At 38.3% G+C, this 26,133-nt stretch overlaps 1 protein-coding gene across 3 annotated transcripts in view; it reads left to right on the top strand.

Annotated features, from left to right (window-relative positions):
- Vps45 (vacuolar protein sorting 45 homolog) overlaps window positions 1-24,755 on the top strand; it is a 52,356-nt gene extending 27,601 nt beyond the window's left edge. The window contains exons 14-15 of one of the 3 annotated variants that reach the window (XM_015503027.2): window positions 5,245-5,376; window positions 24,123-24,755. In XM_015503027.2, coding sequence (XP_015358513.1) covers window positions 5,245-5,376; window positions 24,123-24,210 — 220 coding nt within the window. In that variant the 3' untranslated portion in view covers window positions 24,211-24,755. Of the gene's footprint in view, window positions 1-5,244; window positions 5,377-6,668; window positions 7,761-24,100 lie in introns of those variants that run through there. The other 2 variants (XM_015503026.2, XM_015503028.2) reach the window with 2 other exon arrangements.
- Window positions 24,756-26,133: the final 1,378 nt, after the last annotated feature.

The following is a 26,133-nucleotide window of genomic DNA, read 5'->3' as shown; positions in this document are numbered from 1 at the left end:
CACCACATACAAACAAAGATGTTGTGTCCGCCGAAAACTAAAAAATAAATATTAAAAAAATTCTCTCTCTCTCAAAAAAATTTAAAAAAAAAAAGTTCACTTTGTGGAGCAAATGGATTCTTGAAGGCAAAAAATAGAAGGAGGAGATGTCTATAAAAGTCAGAAATCAAAGTGGGTTGGATAGGAGGCTGAGGAAGAAAATAGAATCCATAGATTTATTTAGTGGTATAGATTGATGGAACAAAGGTAAAAGAAGCCAAGAATAATGCTCAGTCTTGTTAATTGGAGATGCCTATTAACCAAATAGAAATATCATGCTGAATTGAGAGTTAACAAGGTATTAGTGATACCTAAGCCACAGGATTAGATAAGATTACTTAAGGAGAAAGCATAGAGAGAGAGGAGAAGGTCAGTGGGGTCACACACTGTCTGGAGGAAAGGAGCCGGCAGTAGAGACTGAGGAGGAGCCAGAGTGGTAGAAGGGAGTCCAGGAGAACATGGTCAGAAAGGCATCCAGTGAGCAGGGAATGTAAGAAGGTGAAGGAAGTAAAGAACCTATCAAGGTGGCAATATAAAGAAGGTCTTTGATGTTCTTATTCCTACGTTTCAGTGAGGTTAGAAGCCAAATTAGGTTTACAGGATATAAAATAAAATGGAGACATTTATATGTAACACTTTTTAAGAAGTTTTGTATAAAGGAGACAGAGAAATAGGAGGGTATCTAAGAGATTGTGAGTTCAAAAGAGAGATTCCAGAGCATGTTTGTGATCTGTTGAGGGCTATCCAATAGAGGAGGAGAAATAGATGATGAGGAAGAGCTGCAGAAGTAAAATCCTTAGGGGATCTAGAGCACAAAGGAATTGCCTTTGATAGTGGCAAAGGTACTTTCATTTTAACAGGAGAGAAAACAATGTGTATAGTCACACCAGGTTTGTAGTTCATTTTTTGTTTGTTTGGTATCAGGGATTGAACCCAAGGGCACTCAACCACTGAACCACATCCCCAGCCCTTTTTATGTTTTATTTTGAAACAGGTCTCACTAAGTTGCTTAGGGCTTTACTAAATTGCTGAGGCTGGCTTTGAACTTGTGATCCTCCTGCCTCAGCCTCCTGAGTTGTCAGGATTGTAGGCATGTGCCACCATACCCAGCCACCTTAGGTTTATAGTTCTAGCACTCAGTCCCTATCCTAGTATTTATGTTTTGTCCACACATCTGTATAACCTGCACCCACAGATAGCTATCCATGACATTTTCTTCCCTCTTTAAAAATACCCTGCACCCTGCAATTATCAACTAAAGGACAACATTCTAGAAGTCTGCTTGAGTTATTCTCTCCCAGTTCTCATTTTTCTTTTCCATAACAGACAGCTGTATTCTTGAGGTAGATTAGTTGTAGTTGTCAGTACCTTTATTTTTTTATTTATTTTTTTATGTGGTGCTGAGGATTGAACCCAGGGCCTCACATGCACTAGGCAAGCGCTCTACTGCTGAGCCCCAGCCCCAGCCCCAGCCCAACAATCTGTGTAATTCATCAGTGTTCAAATAAACCTGTATGATGGACCTCAGTAGTGTTGTCCCTCACCATAAGGGACATTGCACATGGAATCTTACTGTTACAAAACACTCAATTGGTAGAGTGCTTGCCTCGAATGCACAAAGCCCTGGGTTCAATCCCCAGCACCACCACCAAAAAAAAAAAAAAAATACTCCTCCAGGTGTGGTGGTAATCCCAAAGACTCGAGGCTGAGGCAGGAGAATTGTGAATTTAAGTTTAGCCTCAGCAACTTAGCAAGACTGTAAGCAACTCAATGAGACCCTGTCTCTAAGTAAAATATCAAAAAGGGCTGGGGATATGGCTTAGAGGTTAAGTGCCCCTGGGTTCAATCCCCAGTACCAAAAAATAAATAAATAAAATACTCGTTTTCTGAGAATATATTGTCTGTATTCTCTGGTCTCTCTTCTTTCTTTTTTACTTAGCCACCAGTATTCAGTCATGGGAGTCCACCCTGATAACTTTATCTAACTCTAATCAGCTCCCAGAGGTCCTGCTTCTAAATGCCATAGCCCCCTCACCAAGGGAATTAAATTTCAGGATACGAACCCTTGGGGGACACCCTCAAATAATATCTAAACCCTAGCAGGTAGCCACTAGCTACATGTGGCTATTGAACACTTGAAATGTGTCTAAAGGTACTGAGGAGCTGAACATTTTTATTTTATTTTGTTTTAATTAAGTTAAATTTGAATAACCATATGTAGCTAGTAGACACACTATTAGAGCAGATCTAGGGAGTATGTTAGGTTAGGAAGGAAGAAGAACCAATGACTGGACTCTGGGCACTATATCATTAAGAGATTAGGGAGATGAAATAGACTCATCAAGAGACACTGAAAAGTAACAGCCAACGGAGTAGGGAGAAAACAAAGAATGTGTATCCTGGAAACCAAGTCAAGAAACTGTGTCCAGGAGGAACAGTGATCAACTTAGTCAAAAGTTGCTGACAGCTGGGCATGATGGCCCAGGCCTGGAACCCCAGCTACTCAGGAGACTAAGGCAGGAAGGTCACAAATTCAAGGCCACTCTGGGCAACTTAGGAAGACCCTATCTCAAAATTAAAATAAATAAATAAAAGGGCTGAGGTTGTAGCTCAGTGGGAGAGCACCCCTAGGTTCAATCCCTAATACCAAAAGAAAAAATATTTAAAGAAAATAACTGAAATGAGAAAGGACCTTATTTTTCAGTGTAGCCTTTTGTATTTTATACTATGTGCATGCATTTATCCTTTCAAAATCAATTATTTTTTTTAAAAAAACAAACAAACATGATTTTAGATAAATACACAGCAGTCTAACTTTTTAAGTGATATGGTGTTAGTCTATTGTTTCAGGTGGGTAGTCTTGAATGATGTTTATTTTGTCTTAAACAGTAAACTTAGTCCTGTCAGTGCCACATACCTGTAATCCCAGTAACTCAGGAGGCTGAAGCAAAAGATTGCAAATTTGAGGCCAGTCTCAGCAAGTTAGTGAGGCCTTAAGCAATTTAGCAAGACCCTGTCTCAAAATAAAAAATAAATGGGCTAGGATATAGGTCAGTGGTAAAGGACCCTTGAGTTCAATACTCAGTACAAAAAAAAAAAAATGCAAATTTAGAATTTGGGTACAGTGACACACATTTATAATTCCCACTACTTTGGAGACAGACAAGAGGATTACAATTCAGTTCTTTTGTGTCTCATGGTTTTAAGTCCCATCAATATAGAAATGTAATAATTGACTCTACCTTGTTGATTGCATTTCTTCATAATTGGGAAATTTCTGCAATGTGAAGACTATCTGAACATCCTTAAATAGCTACAGTACCTGATTCTGTTCTGTGAAGTTCCACTAAAACAAATACCCTCTACATTAATTAATTAATTCCTTCCAGGTGTCTTAGAAAGAGACAAACAGAAAGGAAATGTAGAGTTGGAGTTTTATTTGAGATTTATACATAAGCGTGTGTATCTCTTAATTAAAGATGTTTCTGGTTGAGTATTATGTCATAACCTCCAAAATGGGTGTTTCTGCTTGATGTAGTTTTAAATAGTGTCCAATGAGTAATTTAATAAAATTGCTTTCCTTCTAAGATAAAGTAATTTTATCTTTCTGATGGCACAAGGAAAAGAAAACAAGACAAGGCCCGCCGTCAGGATGGCCGAGCGGTCTAAGGCGCTGCGTTCAGAAAACAAGACAAATAATAGCTTTAAAAAATAACATGAGGGGGCTGGGTTTGCAGCCCAGAGCGCTTGCCTCATACATGTGAGGCACTGAGTTCCATCCTCAACACCACATAAAAATAAATAAACAAAATAAAGATATTGTGTCCATGTGTAATTAAAAAATATTTAAAGAAAACAACATAAGGGGCTAGGGTTATAGCTCAGTGGGATAAAACACTTGCCTAGTCTGTGTGAGGCACTGGGTTCCATTCTTAGCACCACATATAAATAAATGAAAAAAAAAGCTACAAAAGAAAAACTTAAAGAATTAGAAGTTTAAAAAATAATAATATGAGGGACTGGGGTTGTGGCTCAGTGGTAGAGCATAGCATGTGTGAGGCACTGGGTTCAATTCTCAGCCCTGTATATAAATAAATAAATAAATAAAATATAGATCCATTGGCCGGGTTTGGTGGCCCATACCTGTAATCACAGTGGCTTAGGAGGCTGAGACAGGAGTATCATGAGTTCAAAGCCAGTCTAGCAGCAGTGAGGTGCAAGGCAATTCAGTGAGACCCTGTCTCTAAGTAAATACAAAATAGGGTTAAGGATGTGGTTCAGTGGTCAAGTGCCCCTGAGTTCAATCCCCAGTGCCCTCCTTCCCCCAAAATCCATCAACAATTAAAAAAAAAAAAAAACACTTTTTTTTAAATAGTAATAATATGAGTTTGTTGATATCTGCAAAAGAAGCTCATAGGAGAATCATTCATTTGTTATGAAGCCATTTTAATAGATAGAAACACAGTAAAACAACCTAGTGTCCCCAAATTAAGCTAGTGGCTGAGCTGATATGTGATATGTCAACATGTCCAGTATCAAAATTACACCCACTTTTTGTTGTTGTTATTGTTTCCATGGTTTCTTTTTCTTGCTTTATCAAAGGATTCCAAAACAAAAAATTTAAGAAGAGGTGGAGTTCTTGGAAGTGCTATTAATTTATGTGTTACGTTCTTTTTATGTACTCAAAATACTAAATGTTTCTAGTTCGAGTGTTATGGATATCCAAATATACTATTACTTTCCGAAATGCTTTGAGGTCCTTGGACAGAAGCCATTGTAATAACACTGTACCAACTATTTGACACAGGGTATACATGAAAGGAGATTCATGATACAAGTCCAAATTAGTGCTGATATCATGTCACAGTATGGTATTCTGCAGCCTCTTGATTATGAAAGATTATTTCTACGTTTGGTTCCAGCAAACACTATTGTGCTATTCTGAAATCCACAGCACAGAAATTATAAGACATCCGCTCATACACAGAAAGCAAATCACTATTCAGCATTTCCTGTTCTGTTTCCTGCCAATTTCAGATAATTAAAACTTTTTTTAAACCTTTTATTCTATTCTGCTTTAATTCTGCTTCCTCCACCAAAAAAGAAAGATTAAGAAATTAAAACTCTATATAATAACAACAACAACAAATCTTTGCCCTAGTTTTTTCTTATCCTGTGACATTATCTCTGTCTTCATTTTCTCAGACCTCAAGATATCATTGTATTTGTAATTGGAGGAGCCACCTATGAGGAGGCTCTAACAGTTTATAACCTGAACCGGACCACTCCTGGAGTGAGGATCGTCCTGGGAGGAACCACGGTGCACAACACAAAAAGGTAAAAGACAACAACCATCCCTGCGGCTCTCTCCCTTTTCCCAGAGAATAAAGCTTAAATTCCCTGTAGGTTGGAGAGATTGGTCAGTGATGACCAAACTCCTATTAACCAAATGCTCTGTGTATGCAGCATCAGTTCATAGAATAATTGATCATTTGTGAGATGAAGGTTCTATAGTCCCTTAAGTTCATCACTCACTTTATTAGGTCAAAGACCTGGAGAACCATCCTATGCTGTCAACAATTTGTGTGTTCTGTGTTCAAATAAAGAGAAACCCAGTAGTCATAGGCTGGCATTTTAAAAATAGCTAAGCATAATGGCATTGAATTGACAGTTTTTCTATGTTGTCATTAAGTACATTGTTTAATAAGTATTTAGTAAGAAGACTACAAAGACAAACTGAAGATCTTGTCTCAAGTTAGTCATTGTCTATTAGGAAAGACAGAACAAAAAAGTAAGAAAATAAGTGCCTGGAGAGACAGAGAAAAGACTCATGGATTCTTAAGAGTGGCTATAGGAAATCAGCAAACGTTTCATGGAAAAGACAGTATGAAAACTATGCCTTAGGCAGAAAACCGGCATATGGAAAGAGAGTATATTCTAGGTAGAATTAACCACAAGGAAAATTTGTGAAAGCTGTAGACAACAAACATACACAAAGAACAAGTAGTCAGCTATCTGGAAGGAGTGTTAAAGTAAAAAGATTGTTATAATTATGGAAGGGCTTAGATGCTAGGCTAAGTAAGGAATTTGTGCTTTTTTATGTAGAAAATATTGAAAGTTTTTAAGCAATGAAATTTTAAAAGAGTCACAGTACTTTAGGAAGATTAATTTGTCAGCAAAAGGTAGAGGAAAGAGAAACTGGAGAATTGTGGCAAGATGATTGAATTTAGTGATTGGGGCCCCTGAGAGAGCAATGCATGGATAACTGGGAATCATTAAAGATATTTGTGTATTTTTCTTTGTGTATTATTATTTGGTTTTAAAAAATACAACTTTCACCTTTATTATGATATAATATATGCTTATTCTGAAATTTGTTTGTTTGTTTTTTAATTCAGGAAGCATATAGAAAATAAAACCTACCATAACCTAATCACTGTTACATTTTGATCTTTTCAGACTTCTTCTAAGCCTGTATAGCCATTTGTGTTGAGTGTATGGGCAGAAATAGTTCTCATTGTACAGTCTGCCTTATAAGTTTCATTTCACAGTTTGATAGAAACACCTTTAGTGTTTTATATATATATATATATATTTTTTTTTTTTTTTTTTTTTTTCCTCCCACTCAGGTAAATTACCTAACATCTTTGTCAGTGTCCAGAGCTCATTGACCATTTGTATATTTTTTGGGTGAATTACCCATTCATGTTCTCTACTCATTGCCAGGTATTTTTTAATTTTTATGAATAATTTTTCAAAAATTCTGTATATATAATTAAAAATTTTGTCCATTCACATTGTATTTTACAAATCTTTTTCTTCTATTTGATGTTTTTATTTTATTCAGTGTTTTGCAATATGAAAGTTTTCTTGTTATTGTGTTCATTTTATTTAGCCAAAACTACCAGCGATTTCTGCCTTTGGTATTATGCTTGGAAAGTTCTTTCTCCATCAAGATTATACTAACTATACTAACATCCATTTTTCCATTGCTTTTAGAACTCATATTTAAACTTATATCTTCATAATCTATCAGAATTTTATTTTGGTTTAAACTGTTCTGTAGAGTTTTCTTTTAAAACTTTGAAAGAACTATTTTATTGAACTATTATTGTATTTTTGTCATTAAGTACATTATTTAATAAGTATTTAGTAAGAAGACTACAAAGACAAACTGAAGATCTTGTCTCAAGATAGTGCTCCTGACTATCAAATACCTGGCATCTTCTCTAACACTACTTCTCCATTTCTCTCGATACCAACTGGATGCTGAACAATTCAATTCTAACACTAACTGGAGTTAGCATCAGATCTCACGAATTAAAGAGACTCATTTCCACAAGACTGTCGGTCCTTCAAATGCCAGTCACAAGTCCCAGACCACCCATACTCTGTCTGACCACCTATAAATTCAGGATTCTCATGACCACTTCTCCAAGTTTGAGAATTTATTAGAAGAGCTCACAGAACTTTACTTGCTTTACTTGCATTGCCAATTTATTAGGAAGGACACAACTCAAAAAACAGCCAAATGGAAGAGATGCACAGGGCAAAGTACAGTGGCGAGAGGGATTTTCCAGGTCTGCTCCAAGCACACCACCCTCCCAGTACCCTACCAGGCTGGAAGATCTTCCAACCTAATCATTTAGGGGAATTTAAACAGGTTTCATTATTTGTGTCAATGGATTAAATTATGATTGATTAAACTATTGGCCATCTGGGATTAACTCAATCTCTAGTCATTTTCTCCTCCCTAAAGGTTAAAGGGTGGGCTGAAAGTTCTGAGCTTTAGATCAAGACTTGGTCTTTCTAGTGACCAGTCCCCTATCCTGAAATATGTAGGCATCCTTCAAGGATGGCCTCATTGGTATAAAAGACACTCTTATCACCCCTCAGCAAGTTTCAAGGGTTTTAGGAGCTATGTATCAAGAATGAGGGACAAAGTCAGATATCTTAATGTGATACCACATACATGTATTAAATATAGAAAAATATATAAATGATAAGACATCTCAATAAAATATCACAAAACAAATAATTCAGTATAGCCACTGCCAGCACCCTCAAAATCACCTCTTTTGCCCACTCCATGTCTTAACTCCCCACAAAGTAATCAATATTAAGACCTCTGTCACCATAGATTACTTTTATTTGTCCTTAAAACATATTTGTTGGGGCTGGGGATGTGGCTCAAGTGGTAGCGCGCTTGCCTGGCATGCGTGCGGCCTGGGTTCGATCCTCAGCACCACATACAAACAGAGATGTTGTGTCTGCCAAAAACTAAAAAATAAATATTAAAAAAAAAAAACCATATTTGTTGCCAGGCATGGTGGCGCACACCTGTAATCCCAGCAACTTGGGAGGCTGAGGCAAAAGAATTGCACGTTTGAGGCCAGTTTTAGCAGCATAGCAAGCAACTTAGTAAGATCCTGTCTCAAAACAAAAAAATAAAAAAGGTTGGGGGATGGGGTTAGGGATTTAGCTCAGTGGCACCCCTGGGTTTAATCCTCAGTACCCTCCCCCACAAAAAAGATACTTGTTTACTTGTTGAATAAAGAAATAGAGAAATAGACACCAAATTTTTCCCTCCTGTGCTGTGGATCAACCTAGGCAAGCACTCTACCACTGAGTTACATCCTCAACCGCCATAGAGGTTAAATTAATCTATCTCAAACTTTTCTCACAAATAGATTTGCCACCCATTTTCCTCGGTTTTGTTTGTTTCATCCTGACTCTTTCTTTCAGTTTTCTTCTTACTAAAGAATATCCTGTAGTAATTCTTTCAGCTACTGGTCAACCTGGCATTTTTGTCGGAAAATGTCTTAGTTTAGCTAAGTTTAGAATTCTAGGTTGATAGTTTTCTCTCAGCACTTAAAATCAAGATGAAAATGGACTATTAACTGTTGCCATTAAGAAGTTTGCTCTCAATATCATTATTTTCCTTTTGTAGGTAATCATCTATGATTCATTTTTAATATTAGTCTTTAATGTTTTGGCTTTAATATTCTGTATCTAAATGTTTATATATTTTTATTTATGTTACTTGATATGAAAATTTGTGTTTGGCATATTTTTGGAAGTTTTCCAGTCACATTTCTTTGAGTATCACCACTCTTTCATTTCCTCTTCTCTCTCCTTCTAGAACCTCTTATGAGATATGTGTTGGACATTCATCTGTTCTTCGGGCTTCTTAACCTTTCATTTATATCACCTATCTGTTTTTTCTATTTGCTGCCTTCTGTATAATTTTTTCAGATCAGTATTCCAATGCAGTTAAACTCTCTCTAGCTGTATCTAATTTACATTTAATTAAATTTTAATTTAAAATAGTTACATTTTATACCTATAAGTTCTATTTGCTTCTTATTCAGATTTGCCTGATATTTTTAATACTGTGTTTTTTTGTGTTTTCAACTCCTTCATCATCTTTCAAAGCCCATAATTTTTCTTTAGAAATTACAGGAGCACCTACAGAAGTTAAGTACCTCTATAATCTAAAGTACTTGGAGGTGTGATACTACTATTGTATCTGCTAACATTAGCTCACAACGAATCATTTCCACATGTTCTATTAGTTTGAACCATAAGTCATTTTAAGCAGAGTTTTATTTATGGGACCCAAGAGGCCTAGGTTGAAGATATATTTCTCCTGCATAGTTTTCCTTTCACTTTGGCTAGGTATATCAAGAACATTATCAGTCTGGAATCATTTTTATGTTGATTTCTATATAGTACTTGAGGTTTCCTGCACTGTTCAAAACAGTGCCAATTTAGGTTCAAACTTCCTTGTTATCTCTCTGTACAGATAGATTTTTTGTAAATCTACTTTTTTAGTATGGTCCTCTACATTATGTGGGAGTCTTGATTCTAATTCCTCTTCGTATTGAAGTGTATGCCTTGTTTCCTGACCCTATGTGGCTTTTAAAACACAATGCTCTTGTTTAATAACACTAGCACACGTCTATCAGGTAGCCATAGCATTGGCTTATACTTACCAACCTAAGTTCTGACTCCATTTTTGTGATGACTCTGGAGACTTCATTTCTCCTTAGGAGGTTAGATATTCCAGAAACTAGTTATTTTAAAGGGAAAGGAAGGAAGGTGAATGTATTAGCCAACAGGTCCTGAGTACCACCTGAACAATCACCTGTCCTGCAGTTTAGCACTTCTTAAGACATTTTGGGGTTTTTTTTTTGTTGTTGTTGTTTTACATTTTTTTAAAGTTGTAGATGGACATACTACCTTTATTTATTTATGTTTTTGTGGTGCTGAGAATTGAACTCAAGCGCTCCACCACTGAGCCACAACCCCAGCCCCTTCTTAAGACTTTGGACAGACAGAAAAGTAAATCCTGCTAGATGACCCCAAATCAGCAATCCTCTTACTCCCAGATTCCCTTTTAGGTCAGTAATAATGACTGCACGTTATAGGTTCGCTATATTCAATTAAAATTGAATTAGATTCAATTAGGCCCTTATTAGCTATAAATCTGCAAAATGATTAATAATCCTCTCTTCAATTATTTTCCCTTTAACTGGCAAAGTTGTATAGTGCCTATAGACATTCCCCTACCACCACCAAGTAAATAATTCCTTCTGGTTCTAAAAAATAGATAAAACTGTTTTTGTTTGTTTTCAGGACTGGGCATTGACTCCAGGAGTGCTCTGTCACTAAGCTACACCCCCAAAGTTTTTTCCTTCTTTCTTTTTTTCTCTTCCTTTTTTTTTTTTTTTTTTGTTGTTGTTGTTGTTGTTGTTGTTGTTATTATTGTTAGTTGCCCAGGCTGGCCTCCAACTTGTAATCCTCCTATCTCAGCCTCCCAAGACACTGGGATTCCAGGCATGCACTGCAACACCTGTGAGGATGTGTCTTTAACCATTGTCACATAAATGATTCTCAAAAAACATTGTATATATTAGAAGTCCCTGACACCATCCCTGATTATTTCCTTATGATAAATCTGCAGTGAGGCAATCTCAAATATGGCTAGTAGAAATGTAAATTGGTATAACTTCTCTGGAGAACATTTGGCATTATGTATTCAGAGGGGTATTAAGGCTCTTGTTTTTGTTGGATTTTGTTGGTTGTTGGATTTTGTTGGTTAGAAATGTCTTTTATCTTAACTGAGGAAGTGGTGATGTAACTGGAATGTTAGTCAAATTCATCAAATGATACCCCTTAAAGGCAGTGAATTTTATTGTCTGTGAATTATATCTCAATAAAAATATTAAAATGTAAAAAAGCAAAGCACCATAGTACCAAACTGATACTTTCTCCTTGACACAATCAGAAAGATGGAAAAACAATTTTTAAAAGAAATGGTTTTCTGCCAGGCGCGGTGGCACATGCCTGTTATCCCAGCAGCTCAGGAGGCTGAGGCAAAAGCCTGGCGAGTTCTAAGCCAGCCTCAGCAAAAGCAAGATGTAAGCAACTCAGTGAGACTCTGTCTCTAAATAAAATACTAAATAGGGCTGGGATGTGGCCCAATGGTTGAGTGCCCCTGAATTAAATCCCTGGTACCTGCCCCGCCCCCCAAAAAAAGAAAGAAATGGTTTTCTTACTGCATGATTCAGTGTTATTTAATGCCATGTTCCAGAAACCCGATGTCAGCTGGTATTCTGAGGAACACACTTTGAGGAATACTGGTCTATGGCAATCTAGACAGGTTGTGATGACAATGAGAACTAAAATGTACTGAGAACATACCATGTGCTAGTGTTCCTCTATACTTTATACATATGCTGTCCAGTGGTGTAGCCTCTTAGCAGTATGGAGCTACTGAGAACATGAAATGTGGTTATTTTGTAAGTAATACACCTGTAATCCCAGCAACTTGGGAGGTTGAGGCAGGAGGGCAACTATCTGAACAGCCAAGACCCTCTCAAAATAAAAAATAAAAATGGCTGGAGTTTTAGTGTGGTGGTAGAGCCTATGCCCCTGGGTTTAGTCCCCAGTAACTAACACACACACACACACACACAGAGATGAAGAATGAGATTTAAGTGACCATGTTATTCTTTGAATAAAAGTGATTAACTTGATAACTAGTAACAGCTGGTATTTTAATGACTATCTGAAATGATGCCTAAGTCTTGATAATGATTTAACTTTTCAGTAAATCGGTGATATTAATCTTTTTTTTGTAGAGAACACAATTAAGAGCTTAGAAAACAGTTGATTAAATTTGAAGCCCGAAAGGGGCCAATTCATGTTATCAAGAGTACTTTATAGATTTCTGCCTAAACCAGTAACACTAGAAACTTGGACCTTCTCCTATAACCACAAGTTGGTTGATCTCTGAATTATTTACAGAAAAATTAGGATACTATGACAGAATTTGCATTTCAAAGAGAAGAGAATCCAGAGAGCTCTCTTCTTCACTTATTGGCATTTCAAGTTCCTGTTTGAAACTGTTGAAACCATTACCTTCTTTGTAAAGATTTTCTTGGGAGTTTCTTTTCCTCCTATGACCAAAGTATGAAACATTGCAGAAGTCATAATGGAGTGCACTGCCTGCACCGACAGGCGTTTATTGAATACTGATTGCATGTCAGGTTCTGTTCAAGGTTAGAAAGATGAAGGCATGTTCTACACCTGCAACATCTTAATGTCTAATGGGAAAATAAACATAAATGAGATCTAATAAGATCCTTCTTTTAAAGTTGAATTTAACTGAAGACTCAAATCTAGGTATATTTCCTGATTCCAGTTTATTTATGTACATAACATTTTTAAATTAAAAATAGCTTTTCATTACAAAATCAATACATAATCCTTGTAGGAAGAAAAATTAAATGTAGCTAAGCCAAAAACAAAAAAGATAATAGGGGGCCTGGGGTTGTGGCTCAGTGGTAGAGCGCTTGCCTAGCATGTGAGGCACTGGGCTTGATTCTCAGCACTGCATATAAGTAAATGAATAAATAAAGGTCCATCAGCAACTAAAGATATATTTTTAAAAAATAAAATAAAAAGATAATAGGAGGTGGGGATTTAGCTCAGTGGGCAGAGTGCGTGCCCAGCAAGCACAAGGCTCTGAGTTCCGTCCTTGGCCCTGGGGAAAAAAAAAAAGAAGATAATAAAAGTATCCATATTGCCACCATCCCATCATAGGGAATGTTGTCAGCATCCTAATGCATACACTTTTAGACTTTTTAAATAAAAAGAAGTATACGAACATGTGTTTTCAATGAAAATACTCATCTATGTCATTTCTAATGACTGAGTCACATTCTATTGGATTAAGCCACAATTTGTCAGTCCTCAGTTTTTGGTTCATTCAGCAAATACTTATTGTGCACCAAGTTCCAAGAGCTATCTTGAGACTGGACATATATTGAAGAACAACAACAACAACAAGAATTTGTTTGATATTAAATTTTTGTAATTTTTCTATAATAAACATCACTTTATATACATCTTTATAGACATATCCAGTTGTTCACTCAAGATATGCTATATGCCAGACTACTTAATTCACTGTGTATATTATCTCATTTAATCTTCATGATTCAAGAAGTAAGATTATTATCATCACAATTTTATTTATTTATTTATTTATTTATTTTGGTACCAGGGATTGAACTCAAAGGCACCCAACCACTGAGCCACATCCCTAGCTCTATTTTATATTTTATTTAGAGACCAGGGTCTCACAGAGATTCTTAGCACCTTGCTGTTGCTGAGGCTGGCTTTGAATTCTCAATCCTCCTGTCTCAGCCTCCCAAGCCACTGGGATTACAGGTGTGTGCCACCGCTCCCAGCAGGTGTAAGCATTTTTAAGATGCTAAATTACTAAATTTACAGCCAGGAAAGTCTTCTATACCTTTATAATCTAAATACCTAAAAGTGTATTTATACTTTCACATCATGCCTTGCCAGCACTGAGGTTAGCTGCTGCTGATTCTTAAACTTAAATTTTTTAAATCATCAATTTATATGTGAAAAGGTTGGCTAAAAACCAGTTTACTTCAACCCAGATGCAAAGAAGAATAAACTAGATTAATACTGTGAAGCTTATGGAATGAAACAAGAATCAGAGGGGTAGATGCTCTCTGGTTCCAAAGCAGTCTTCCAACTCATCACTCCTCGCTCCACCTCCAATGCCATACGATAAACACTTTTCTTTTGCTTGAGCTAATTTGGATGAGTTCCTATTTCTTGCAACCAGAATGTGACTTGTGGGAAAATATTATAGGAAAACATTCTCTCTCACAAGTTTGTAAGAAATGCCTTTTTGTGTGGTGTGTAAAATTCAATACAGCGTTTGCATATTTCTTCCAGGATTTGTTTGGTAAAATAATAAAAAGTTAAAATGGAAGAAAAAGTCCAAACATGCTAACTCTGTATAGTGGGTCACTTCATTCCTCTGCCAAAACTGTGCTACTTTATTTTAAGAACCCTTACTTTAACATAATTCAGGGGCAGGATTGTATTATTATTCCAAGTAGAAATATACCAAGGCAATGATAAAACTTACTGTGGAGGTAGTCCAGAGGCCACATGGCCTTCGTGTTCTGAGAGGAGAAAAACCTTGTGGTTCCATTTCCATTTGTGCTCACTTAAAATTTCCACTTGGAAGCCCCCAGCATCAGTACCTCTATAATTAAAGACTTACAAAGAGTCTTCAGCCTCCACGGCTGCTACAGCTGGGTTATTTGGGGCTTTGTTTCCTATTTTTTTAATAGTAGGCATGATTCTTCTGCTGCAGTTGTGGTTGCTCTGACAAATCGATGTGGTCTTGAATGTCCCCAGTGGTGGGAAAGCACATCTATAGCTCTTTTCTTTCTCAGATGATAACCTCCTTTCAGACTTGTGTGACTGATATTATAGGCATTTCTGTCTCCAAAGAATCTGTCTCTTACCCCGTGGGATCTGAGGGCAATTCCTTCCTTTCTCTTCACATGGTATTCTAAGGAATAAAACATGCACAATGCTGGATGCGTGTAGAATTCCATTGTGTTCTCTTTTGTCCTGTGGAACTAAAAATAGGGTCAAGGACTCCATTTTTCCTTTGTTTTATTTTACTTAGTTTGTTTTTCATAAGTCAGGTGTCCTGTAAAAAGGTGGGACTTGGGAAGGAGTAGCTATATTTTTTAATAGGCAATTACATCTTTTGGAAGAAAGTATCTCAGGTGAAGTAACCTCAGTGGAACTGGTTATAATCAAGGAAATATTTTATACCTTAATTGTTTCCCAAGGTCCACTCTATAGAAAATTTGGAGAGATAAAGTTTTTCCATATTTTAAAAAAGATTTTGTAGTCAACCGAGTTCAGAAAATGCTATTTCCCTTTCTTGGAAAAATTGCAAATCACATTTGCATGTTAAAGAATCTGAGGAAATCTAGAGTAAAGAACCTCACTCTGAGGCTGGAGTTGTGGCTCAGTGGCAGAGCGTTTGCTTAGCACCTGTTAGGCCCTGGGTTCCATCCTCAGCACCACATAAAAGGATAAATAAATTAAATAAAGGCATTGTGTCCATTCTACAATTAAATATATGTATATATATATTTTTTTTTAAAAAAAAAAGAGAATCTCACAAATTAAAATTTTTTTTTAAATCAAAAAAAGAAAAAAAGAGAATCTCACTCTGGCTGGGCACATTTGGCACACGCCGTAATCCCAGCAATTTGAGAAGCTGAGGTAGGAGGATCACAAGTTTAAGGCCAGCCTCAGCAATTTAGCAATGTCCTAAACAACTTAGTGAGACTCTGTCTCAAAATAAAAAATAAACAATGTTGAGGATGTGTGTGGATGTGGCTCAGTGGTAAAGCATTTCTGGGTTCAATCCCTAGTACCAAAGGAAAGAATCTTGCTCAGCACTCAGGTTTTGTGGTTTTTATTGTATTTTAATATAACATTTGATAATTGTAAAACAAGATATATAACACGTGAGTTAGAAGGCATAATTATATAATGAACGTCCTTGAACTGTTTGTTCACTTAACTCAAGAGAAAACTAGAAAATTGGCAGTAACATAGATCTACCCATGTGTTCCTCTTCAGTTACATCTCTCATCTTCCCACAACAAGAAAGCACTCTCCTAAATTTTGTGTTTAATTCCCTTGCTTTGGTGGGGAAAGGTTGTATTTTTGTCACTTATCTATGTATTTCTAAATAACATGTTTATGTTTTTGAGCTTTATAAAAATGATATTATACTTTTTTCAGTAAATATTGTTTCTAAGAGTTGTCAGTATTATTGCATGTAACCTTGTTCATTCATTTTTCAGTGTTGTGTAAGATTTTATTGTGTGGATATACCACAGTCAACTTCTTCGTTTTTTATTTTGTTTTTTTACTATCTCTGTTGCTTCTCTCAGGAACAGAAGAAATATGAACAACGAGTATTGACAGAATATTATTATTACTTGAGAGCAGTGGGGAGACTATTTATGGAGTGGCTATAAGCTACTATTCAAGGATGAAACTAAAATACAAAAATAAATAGGATGTGCCTATCTTTCATGAGCCAGTGGGGGGAATCAAACAAATCTATTTTTCTCAAATTAGAATGTTATCAGTCCTAGGGACACACAAAGGCACAAAATAAACATGACACATCTTTTGGAGTGTCCATTTTCTTACATTTTAGAGGGATATGTGGGGGATAATTAAATAATTTAACTGAAAGTGCCTTAAAATATGTTTATGTCAAAATTTAAAAGGTCAATTTATGAAAAATAGTAAAATCATACATTTTTAAAACACTAGTCAAACTCAAAGAAAGGTGTAAACTGGTCTGCCAATCCAGTCTCCCCCTCCAAGACCAAAAATTTTTTTTCTAAGACCAAAAAATTCTGCTATTAGGGGTTCTTAGGTCTGATAAAAATTTGAGAAGTGTCAATGAATATAAATAAAGTGTGTCCCACCTAGAAATAACTAATTCTAACTGAGTACTCTGGAAGTGCTTCACATAAAGAGTGAGCAGGATCTCCGCAGGGCCCCTGAGCAGTCAGGGCTGAGAAAACATGACTAAGAGCAGGAGGAGGAGGAGGAGGAGGAGGAGGAGGAGGAGAAAAGCAAAGCAGAAGTTCTTTATGGTGGAGCATATGTCCAGAGAGGAGCAGGATGATCCTTGTGTAAGACTCCTGGTGTGCAGACCTAGATGCCGAGTGCCAGCCTCCTCTTTTGCTCCCGATACAACTGCTATTGGGTATTCAAAAAAAGTTTGCATAGTAGGCGACATCTGTACTGGGAGGCCTTGACGCATTTAAAACTTGTATCTATTCATGTATTCATTCAGCAAACCGTTCAGTACTTACTTATATGAAGACGGTAACGCTGAGGGTGTACACCAGTTGTAAGAGAAACCATGAGGAAAGAGCATCACAAGGGGCGCAGCTGGTAGGGGGCTCGCCCTGCATGCCAAGGACCTGGGTTCATCCCCAGCACCACAAGAAAAAATTTTAAAAATAGAGGAGAACATCAGAGCTCCCACCACCACGGCTTCTAGCCACCTTCCACCTGTCACGCTGGATGGGTGCTCTTGGCTAAAGCCAGCCCTTCTAAAATGTGGGCACGAGATCCCTCCTGCCCACCTCCTCCAGAGCACACTCCACACTTGCCCCCCTTTCTTTCCAAATCACTTCCCCCACCACCCTATCGGGTCATTCAAGAAGCATAGAAACACACTGCTGTTTCCTTAAAACCCTCTCTTTAGCCTCCTTTTTCTCTCAGGGCTTTCTTGGGTGTCCTCTCCCTCGCCTCCTCCCTCACCCTCCTCCCTCACCTCCTCCTCCCTCACCCTCCTCCCTCACCTCCTCCCTCACCTCCTCCATTACCCTCCTCCCTTACCCCCTCCCTCACCTCCTCCCTCGCCCTAACCCTGGGGCAGGGAATTGAGCCCGGGGCTTATTGCATGGTCAGCACATGCTCTGCACATGAGCTGTGCCCCAGCCCCTCTGAGGCTTTTACAGCAAGATACTCCAAGATGTTGGCACTCCTCTCTTAATTCCTCCCCTCATCTAGTCTCTTCAACCCACGCTCTCCTAAACCACTCCACTCATTCCCCAGATTGCCCTTGTCATGGTCCCCAGGAACCTCCATATGGCTAAACCCAGAGTGAATTCACTCCTCATTGTCTTGTCCTATGGGTAGCATTTGACACATTTAGTCAGTTCTTTTTACTTTTTCCCTCCCCCACGGTTCTGGGGATGGAACCCAGGGCCTCACACATGCTGGGCCAGTGCTTACCACTGAGCCTCACACTCGGCCCCTGAAACATTCTTCTTCACTCGCTTCCAGGAAATGCGCTGTTCTGCCCTTCCTACTTCAGTGGCCACTCCTCTGTCTTGTGCTGGTTCTCCCTCCTTGGGGGATTTCTGGGACGCAGGCCTTAGACCATCTCTTACCTCCACACCTGCTGCCTTGACAGTCTTATCTGGTCTCCTGATTTTAAAGTCTCTCTATCCACTTCTGACTCCCAAATTTATATTTTTAGTCCAAAGTTTCTTAACCTTAACACTCTAATAATTTGAACCAGATAATTTTTGTTGTAGGGAAATGTCCTTTGCATTGTAGAATTTTCAACAATATCCCTGGCCTCTACGCACTAGATGCCAATTATTACAATGAAAAATGTGGCCAGAAATTGCCAGCTATCCCCCTGAAAGTGAAATACGACACCTCCATTGAAACCCTGTTTCTAGTCTGAACTTCTTCCCCCAACTCCAGACTTCTGTGCCCATCCTCCCCCCCTACTGCCATTTCTACTTGAATGTCTATAAGCATCCATATTTAATGAGATCAGAAACAAACCTCTGGGGCTTGGGATATAAGCCAAGGGTTAGAGTGTGTGTCTGGCATGTGTAGGTTCTGGGTTCCCTTCCCAGGGCTGATGAAAACACACATACACCTTCTTCCTGCCTCAACCTGATCCCCCTCAGACTTCCCACCGCAGCATTTCCACTCTTTAAGTTACTTAAGGTGAAAGACCTTGGCGTTTTCTTGACCCTCCTGTTTCTCTCACATCTGTGTCCTGATTCGTCGGTGAACCCTGTGAGCCTTACCTTCAAAATCAGTCCAGAACCTCATGTCCTCTGGCTATCATACTGCCTCACCCTTGTCCCCCCAGACCTCTTCTCAATAGAGGAGTAGAGTGGTCATGTGAAAATATGTGATCTGGGATACGTCACTTTGTGAAAAAACCCTCCAGATATCCCTCGTTTTACCCAAAAATCGAAAATCCTTACCACCATCGGCAGGTCTTCCGCGATCTCCTCTTCACACTCCCCTCCATCCCCTCCTCTGGTCTGTCTGATCTCATCCTTGCTACCTCACACCTATTCACACCAGCCACACCAGCCTCCTTTCTGCTCCTTTGCACATGCTCTTCCCCCAGGTAAATGCTCTACCACCTCATGCAGGTCTTGATTAAATGTCCGTTTACCAGTGAGGCCCTCCAGGAGCACTGAATTTAAAACCTCACACCACTGACAGTGTCTCCAGTTCTTCTTTCAACGGGCTTTATTTTTCTCCATAACATGTTCTTCATCGAGCATTGCATCAGGAGAACAAACTCTGAAACTGGAATGTCTAGTACTGTAAGATAAAAGACCTTGACTTTTCTGTGCCTCATTTTCTTTGTCTGAAGTGGCGTACTTTCTACCTTCTTCCTGTTCTGTGTTATATATCTATTTTTTTTACCCATTAATTACTTTTATCTTTCTTACTCCCCCATTGGAATATAAATTCCATGAGTCCAGAGTTGGTTTTTTTATGTTCTTTCTTGTTTCTAGCACAGTGCTTTTGGCACATAGTATGTGCTCAATAAAATATTTGTTGATCAAATCTGTTGTTATCTTTGAAAAGAGTAATGGGGAGAAGAGTCAAGGAAGACGTGAGATTTTATGTGTGCTACTTAAAACTTTTACAGTATTTCTGTATCACTTGTGCCCTCAAAAATTCACAGGCTTACATGAAAAGTAGACATGTAGACAAATTACACACCGTGTAAGATACAGAGAAACAAGCAGGTGACTGACTGTTTAGGGGGAAGGCAGGACAGGCAAGGACAGCTTCCTAGGAGAGATCATGTGAGAGGTGTGTTTTAAAGAGGCATAGTTCCACTAGACAAAGCGTGAGGCAGAAGGGATATTGTGTGTAAGAGTAAAGATACATGAAAACCTAATAGTGTCTCTGAAAACTGGGAGGAAAGGCAAGAGGAACTCTCATTGTTTTAAGATATTAAAAATTCCATCCTATTAGTCTCCCTCACCAACTCCCATGCTCAAATACCTCCAGCCAAGTGTGTGGCTTAATTAGAAGCTTACTTCTGCTTAAAGCTAAGATCTTAGCCAGGCGCAGTGGTGCACACCTGTCACCCCAGCAGCTCAGGAGGCTGAGGCAGGAGGATTGTGAGTTCAGAACCAGCCTCAGCAACAGTGAGGTGCTAAGCAACTCAGTGAGACCCTGTCTCTAAAAAGAGCTGTGGATGTGGCTTAGTGGTCAAGTGCCCCCAAGCCTGGTACCAAAAAAAAAAAAAAAAACTAATATCTTGGGGTTTTCTCATTTTTTAAAAAATATTTTTTAGTTGTCAATGGACCTGTATTTCATCTATTTATAAGTGGTGCTGAGAATCAAACCCAGGGCCTCACACATGCTAAGCACTCTCTACCACTGAGCCACCACCCCAGCCCCGGTTTTCTCATTTAAAAAAAAAAAAGAAAAAAAAATATATATATATGTAGACAGACAGAATACCTTTATTTTGTTTATTTTTATGTGGTGCTGGCATCGAACCCAGGGCCTCACCCATGCTCAGTAGGCGCTCTGCCACTGAGCCCCAGCCCTGCCTGGCTGGTTTCCTCATGTTTTTGAAAGTCATTTTCTATTTTCCTGTTCCCTACAAGTTCTTTTTTTTTTTTTTTTTTTTTTTCATCATACCATTCTTCAGATTTTAGGTTCCCTTGTTGTCTTGGTTACAAGAAACTAATATGTAATTTTTTATTTGAAATTTATTTTTCAATGATACCTAAAAACCAAAATACATATTTATGGGGTATCATATGACATTTCAATACATATATTTTCCAGTGATTAAATCAGGATAAACATACCTGTCTTCTCAAATATTTCTCATTTCTTTATTGTAGAAACATTTAAAATCCTTTCTTCTGGCTTTTTAAAATACAAAGTGCATTACTGTCACCTATAGTCACCTCTTGACAGTAGCACCCCGGGACTTCTTCGTCCTATCTGCCTGTAGCTCAGTTCACACTGACCCACCTTCCCCATGGCTCCCGCCCCGGCACTTCTGATTTCTGTCTGTAGGTTACGGTGGGCAAGGAGGAGCACATACTTTAAATGTACACCATACACATATGTCATTTTGTGATGTTATGTAGCTAGTTTAGGGATATAGTGATGAGCTTAATTACATTTGTCATTAAAATTTTTAATTCTGTAAGTGTTGGTCCCTAGATCTTTACCAGAGACTTAGACAGTGAACACCCTTGTTTATTGATGTGTGACTCAGGACTTTTTAAAATCTGGGTGGAGGATTCTGTTTTTCCCACCCACCTTCCTCTATCTATAGAGTGGGGAACGCACCCTTGATCGCGGTACAAACCAAGAAGAGCAGCAGTGTCAACTCACCGATGACTTAGTGAGTCTCTGGTGTTACCCCTGTTGACACCATGTCTCGTGGTGAGCTGTGATTGGGACCCGTCTCTGACTGAGAGCCCCTGAAGATAAGAATCGTAACAGGTGTTCATTCATACTCCTAGTTCAGTGCCTGGTTCACAGTGGACGCTCAGTAAACATTCATTAAATTGAATTAAACTGAATTGAATTGGATTATAGCACCACAGGAGATGGGGATTTTTGAGTTTGCATTTTAAGTGAGATTGATTTAAAACAAATCTAGAAAGAAAAATTATTCTTTTTGTTTTGTTTTTAAACATAGACTAAATTTAGGATACAGCTAGCTACCAGTATGTTCACTGCCCATAATCTTTTAAGCATTCTGTGCAATGACTCACCGAAGTCCCCAAATAGATTTTTTTTTTTTTTTAAGTCACAATGGCCATAAGAAGCAAAATAAGGTTTGGAAAATATAGTGTTTCCTTTTTGCAGTCAGCAATGTAGGGTCTTGTTGATATACAGAGGAGGATCTTTCAAGTATAATTTTAGCAAAGTTATTTTTTCCTTTGTGTTGAAATGAAACACAGATCACCTGATAAGTTCCTATAGGGCTTCTCACTTGTTTCATTCTTACTAGGAGTCACTCATCAAAGACCTGTGATGTTCACTTTCAGAAAAGCAGCACCACCTCGTTTCCTAAGTCTTCTGACCTCCAAGTGTTCCAGTCCAGCTGGCCAACAGACCAGGCCACCCAGAGAGGCCTGTGTTTCAGGAGAGTAAATAAACTCAACATACTCCTTTCCCTCTACTTAACTATTTTTTTTTTCTTTTGCAAAGGAGTTTGGAATTTAAATCCTTCAAACCCAGAATCTTCCAGGTCTGAAACTATGAAACAATAATAATAAAGTACCTGGTCATTCTTTCAACCCTTTGTCTTCTGTAGATCTGTCTCCTTCTGAGAAAGTCCTGAGCATACTTATAAATACCATTCCAAATAACCCCTGTGTTATAGAAAAGGTTCTCTTGCCAATGGGTTGCTAGTTTAATTAATTCATTTCTTCAGCATACCTTTACTGGGTACCTTTGCTAAGCCCTGGAGAAACAAGCTGAGTAAACGGTATTCCCACCCTGAGGAGTTCATGATCTATTTTGGCAACAAGAATATAGACAGTGCCATGTTAATAATACAGTACTAAAATAGCCCTAGGACTAAGGGATAATAGTGGTACAAGTGACAGTTCAGCATGGGGGGTTTGTGAAGGCTTTGCAGGAAAAGTGATTTTTGATTCTTAGCCTTAAAGATAAAAAGGATTTCGGCAGAGAGAGAAGGGGCAAACTTACATCTCAGACACAGAGCACAGTAAGAGCAAAAGTATGGAGGTATGAATGTTTGTGACACGTTTAGGGAAGAGTGAGTGCTGTTGGGCGTGGATGGCAGGGACTACCCTGCGGGACACTGACCTAGACAAGTGAGGGGCAGCCTTAAAATTCAGATCATGCTGAAGGGCATGGTCTCCAGTCCATGGGTTTGAATCCCAGCTAAGCCACTCACTAGCTGTTGTGACACTGGCAAGTCACTTTACCTCTCTATAACTTTTTTCATTTTTTCAAATAAAGATAATAGGAGCAGCTATTTCATAGGGCTTCTTGTATATATATTCACACATACATGTATAAAACAGTTCTCTGAACAAAATAAATACAATGTATTATCAGGCCACAGTAAATGTAAATACTAGTTATTATCAGGCTACAGTATGAAGGGCTTGAAACTTTATATACATTTTTCTGTAAGTAAAAGGTTTTAAAGAAGAGGTGAGAGTATGTAATATGATATAATCTGTATTTTAGAAAAGTTACTCTGGTGTGTCTTTGGAGAGTAGATAAAATAAGGAAGAAACTCAGGCACAATAAAAGTTCTGAGACAATTTCAAGAGTATAGGTAGAAGATGCTGATGTAACATGGTCCTGAGTTAATATAGGAGCCTTGCCCTTTAAAATTCTGGGTTCCTATCTAGAAATTTCAAACTTAAAATCTCTCTCTCTCTCTCTCTCTCTCTCTCTCTCTCAGTACTAGCAACTGAACCCAGGGATGCTTTACCACTGAGCCACATCCCCAGTCCTTTTTATTCATTTTGAGACAGGGTCTCATCAAGTTGCCAAGGCTGGCCTTGAACTTAGAATCCTCCTGCCTCAGTTTCCTGAGTCACTGGGATCACAGGCATGTGCCACCTCACTCAGCATAATATTAATCTTAACAGACGTTACAAATTTAATCTAGAAAACACAGTGAGGACCCTGGGGAAGAACACAAAGGGACTTTCCTTCTGGTTTGGATGTGTTAAGGCTCAACTGATAACTTGTATTTTACACCAACTATCAGACCAATGCTTTTGCATCCTATTCATATCTGTCTATGTAGTTCAGTGTCATGAGCAAGGTATTCTATTTTTGATGATACCTTTGCTTTTCCTTTAAGTAACCTCAAGTCTTCTTGTCAGCTTCCTAGAGGAAATTCTGGCTTCTGGACTGCACAGCCGGAGCAAGGAGAGCTCTCAAGTCCTTTCCAGGCCAGCAAGCAGGAGATGAGATGATGATGGAGAACGTGGAGAACGGCACAGCTTCCCCCTGGCCCCCCACAGCCTCCCACTGACCCGAGGGCTGGGAGAGGGTCTTGTGCTCTTGTTAGAATTCATCTCCTGGTACCTGTGGTTCCTGAACTGCTAGCACAGACACCAAGACTCCCAGAGATGCGCTCGCTGAGAATAAGTCCGAACCCTTCCCAACCTACTTTTCTTGTGGTTTCTTTATCGAGTAAATGTATTCCTTGTGTATTTGATAGTACAATCACTTCAGTTTATGGTGGATTTTGTTGGGATCTTACTTGGGAAAAGAGTTATCAGATCCCAGGGGGTTTAAAAGTAATCATGTATGTACATGCCACCTTCCTCGATTTCCTCTCTTCCCTTGACCCTTTGTTTCTTTCTATTAACCACATGCCTGCACAACTCAGTTCTGAGAACTTACCATGTTTCTTTAGAGAGACATCCAAAAATTGTTTGTCCCTACCCTGGAACTTTCTGTGGCACTGAGAAACCATGTATGACCACAATAAAAAAAAGCATTTTGTGAAATGATACGAGTGATTTCATTTTATTTCTTTAGGCTTCCTTTATGGAAATTCAAAAAGTGAGGCTTGAGATGGCTTTTTTCTTTTAAAAATTTTTTAGTGTTTTTTTTTGTTGTTTTTTAATGTGGTGCTGAGGGTGGAACCCAGTGCCTCACACATGCTAGGCGAGCGCTCTACCACTGAGCCACAGCCCCAGCCCTTGAGATGACTTTATACCAAACAACGCAGGCATTGCCTCTACCCAAGGACATTTAAAGTACACCAAAGCAAGAATTATCCTGGTATCAATTTGCCTCTCGGGAAAGCAGAAGAAAGTGATGGCATCAATGATGCCAGGAAATTAAGGCACTCTCAGATCATCATAGCAAAAACACCACAGTTCAATCTCTCCTTTAATCTTTTGAGGCTCAGTTTCCTCATTTATAGTATGGGAGTAATACTGGTACCTTCCTCCTAGGATTGTTAAGGGTTAAATGAGATAATACCTGTGAAGTACTTAGAACATTGTCTGCACTGATAAAGGTAAATAAAATGGATTCCTTTCTCTAAGTTGGGGAATACAGGATTACTATGCAAAGTAACTGGCATGAGACAGGGAGAGATCTCTGTGTGAGGGAGTGTGAATGCTTCCAGTGCAGGGAAAGAAACGGAAAAGCTGAAAGATGGGTCCCTCTCCATTTTCTCCACTCCTCAACTCATAGCGTTGTTTCCTTACATTCACTCATGGGAAGCCATCAGGATTCTGTTCACATTACACCTAAGATCAAAGGGGTTTTTAGATAATTTTTAAAAAATTCTTCAGTTTTTGTAAGTTTTCAAGACACTTCGCACTTGGGGAGGCAGTATGTTAAATGCAGCATTCTACAAGTTATATAGTCTTCAAAAAAAAGTGGAGAATTCCTTCCTTCAAGTAGAAGTACCTGTACTTCCTTTCCTCTTGACAAAATAACTCTGGAATTTAAAAAAAAAAAAAACAACAACAGACTTCTTATATCATTCTCTTCATTATTTGCTTGCTTCCATTGTGGCTATTCATCTAACAATATCTAGAAATCTTAGAAATGAACACTACCCACAAGGAGTTTTTTTAACAGCACTTCAAAAAAAATGGCATTTCTTTGGTAACAATGACTCATTTTTATATCATTTACAGAACTGAATCCCTTATTTCTGGTCCTTAATTTTCCCTTTTAAAAACATCATTTTGATTAAGGTCTTTTATGCTTTTTTTTTTTAACAGTCATTGCACATTTTATGCTTTTAATAACCCCCTCCCCTCAAAGATTGAAACACCCTAGTCAAAACCCATTTACAAAAGCCAAAGAATTTATTCTTTTTTAGAGAGAGAATTTTAATATTTATCTTTAAGTTTTCGGCGGACA

This window comes from Marmota marmota, unplaced genomic scaffold (genome assembly GCF_001458135.2).
Source record: "Marmota marmota marmota unplaced genomic scaffold, marMar, whole genome shotgun sequence".
Taxonomy (NCBI): Eukaryota; Metazoa; Chordata; class Mammalia; order Rodentia; family Sciuridae; genus Marmota; species Marmota marmota.
This window is presented reverse-complemented; position numbering and strand designations above follow the sequence as displayed.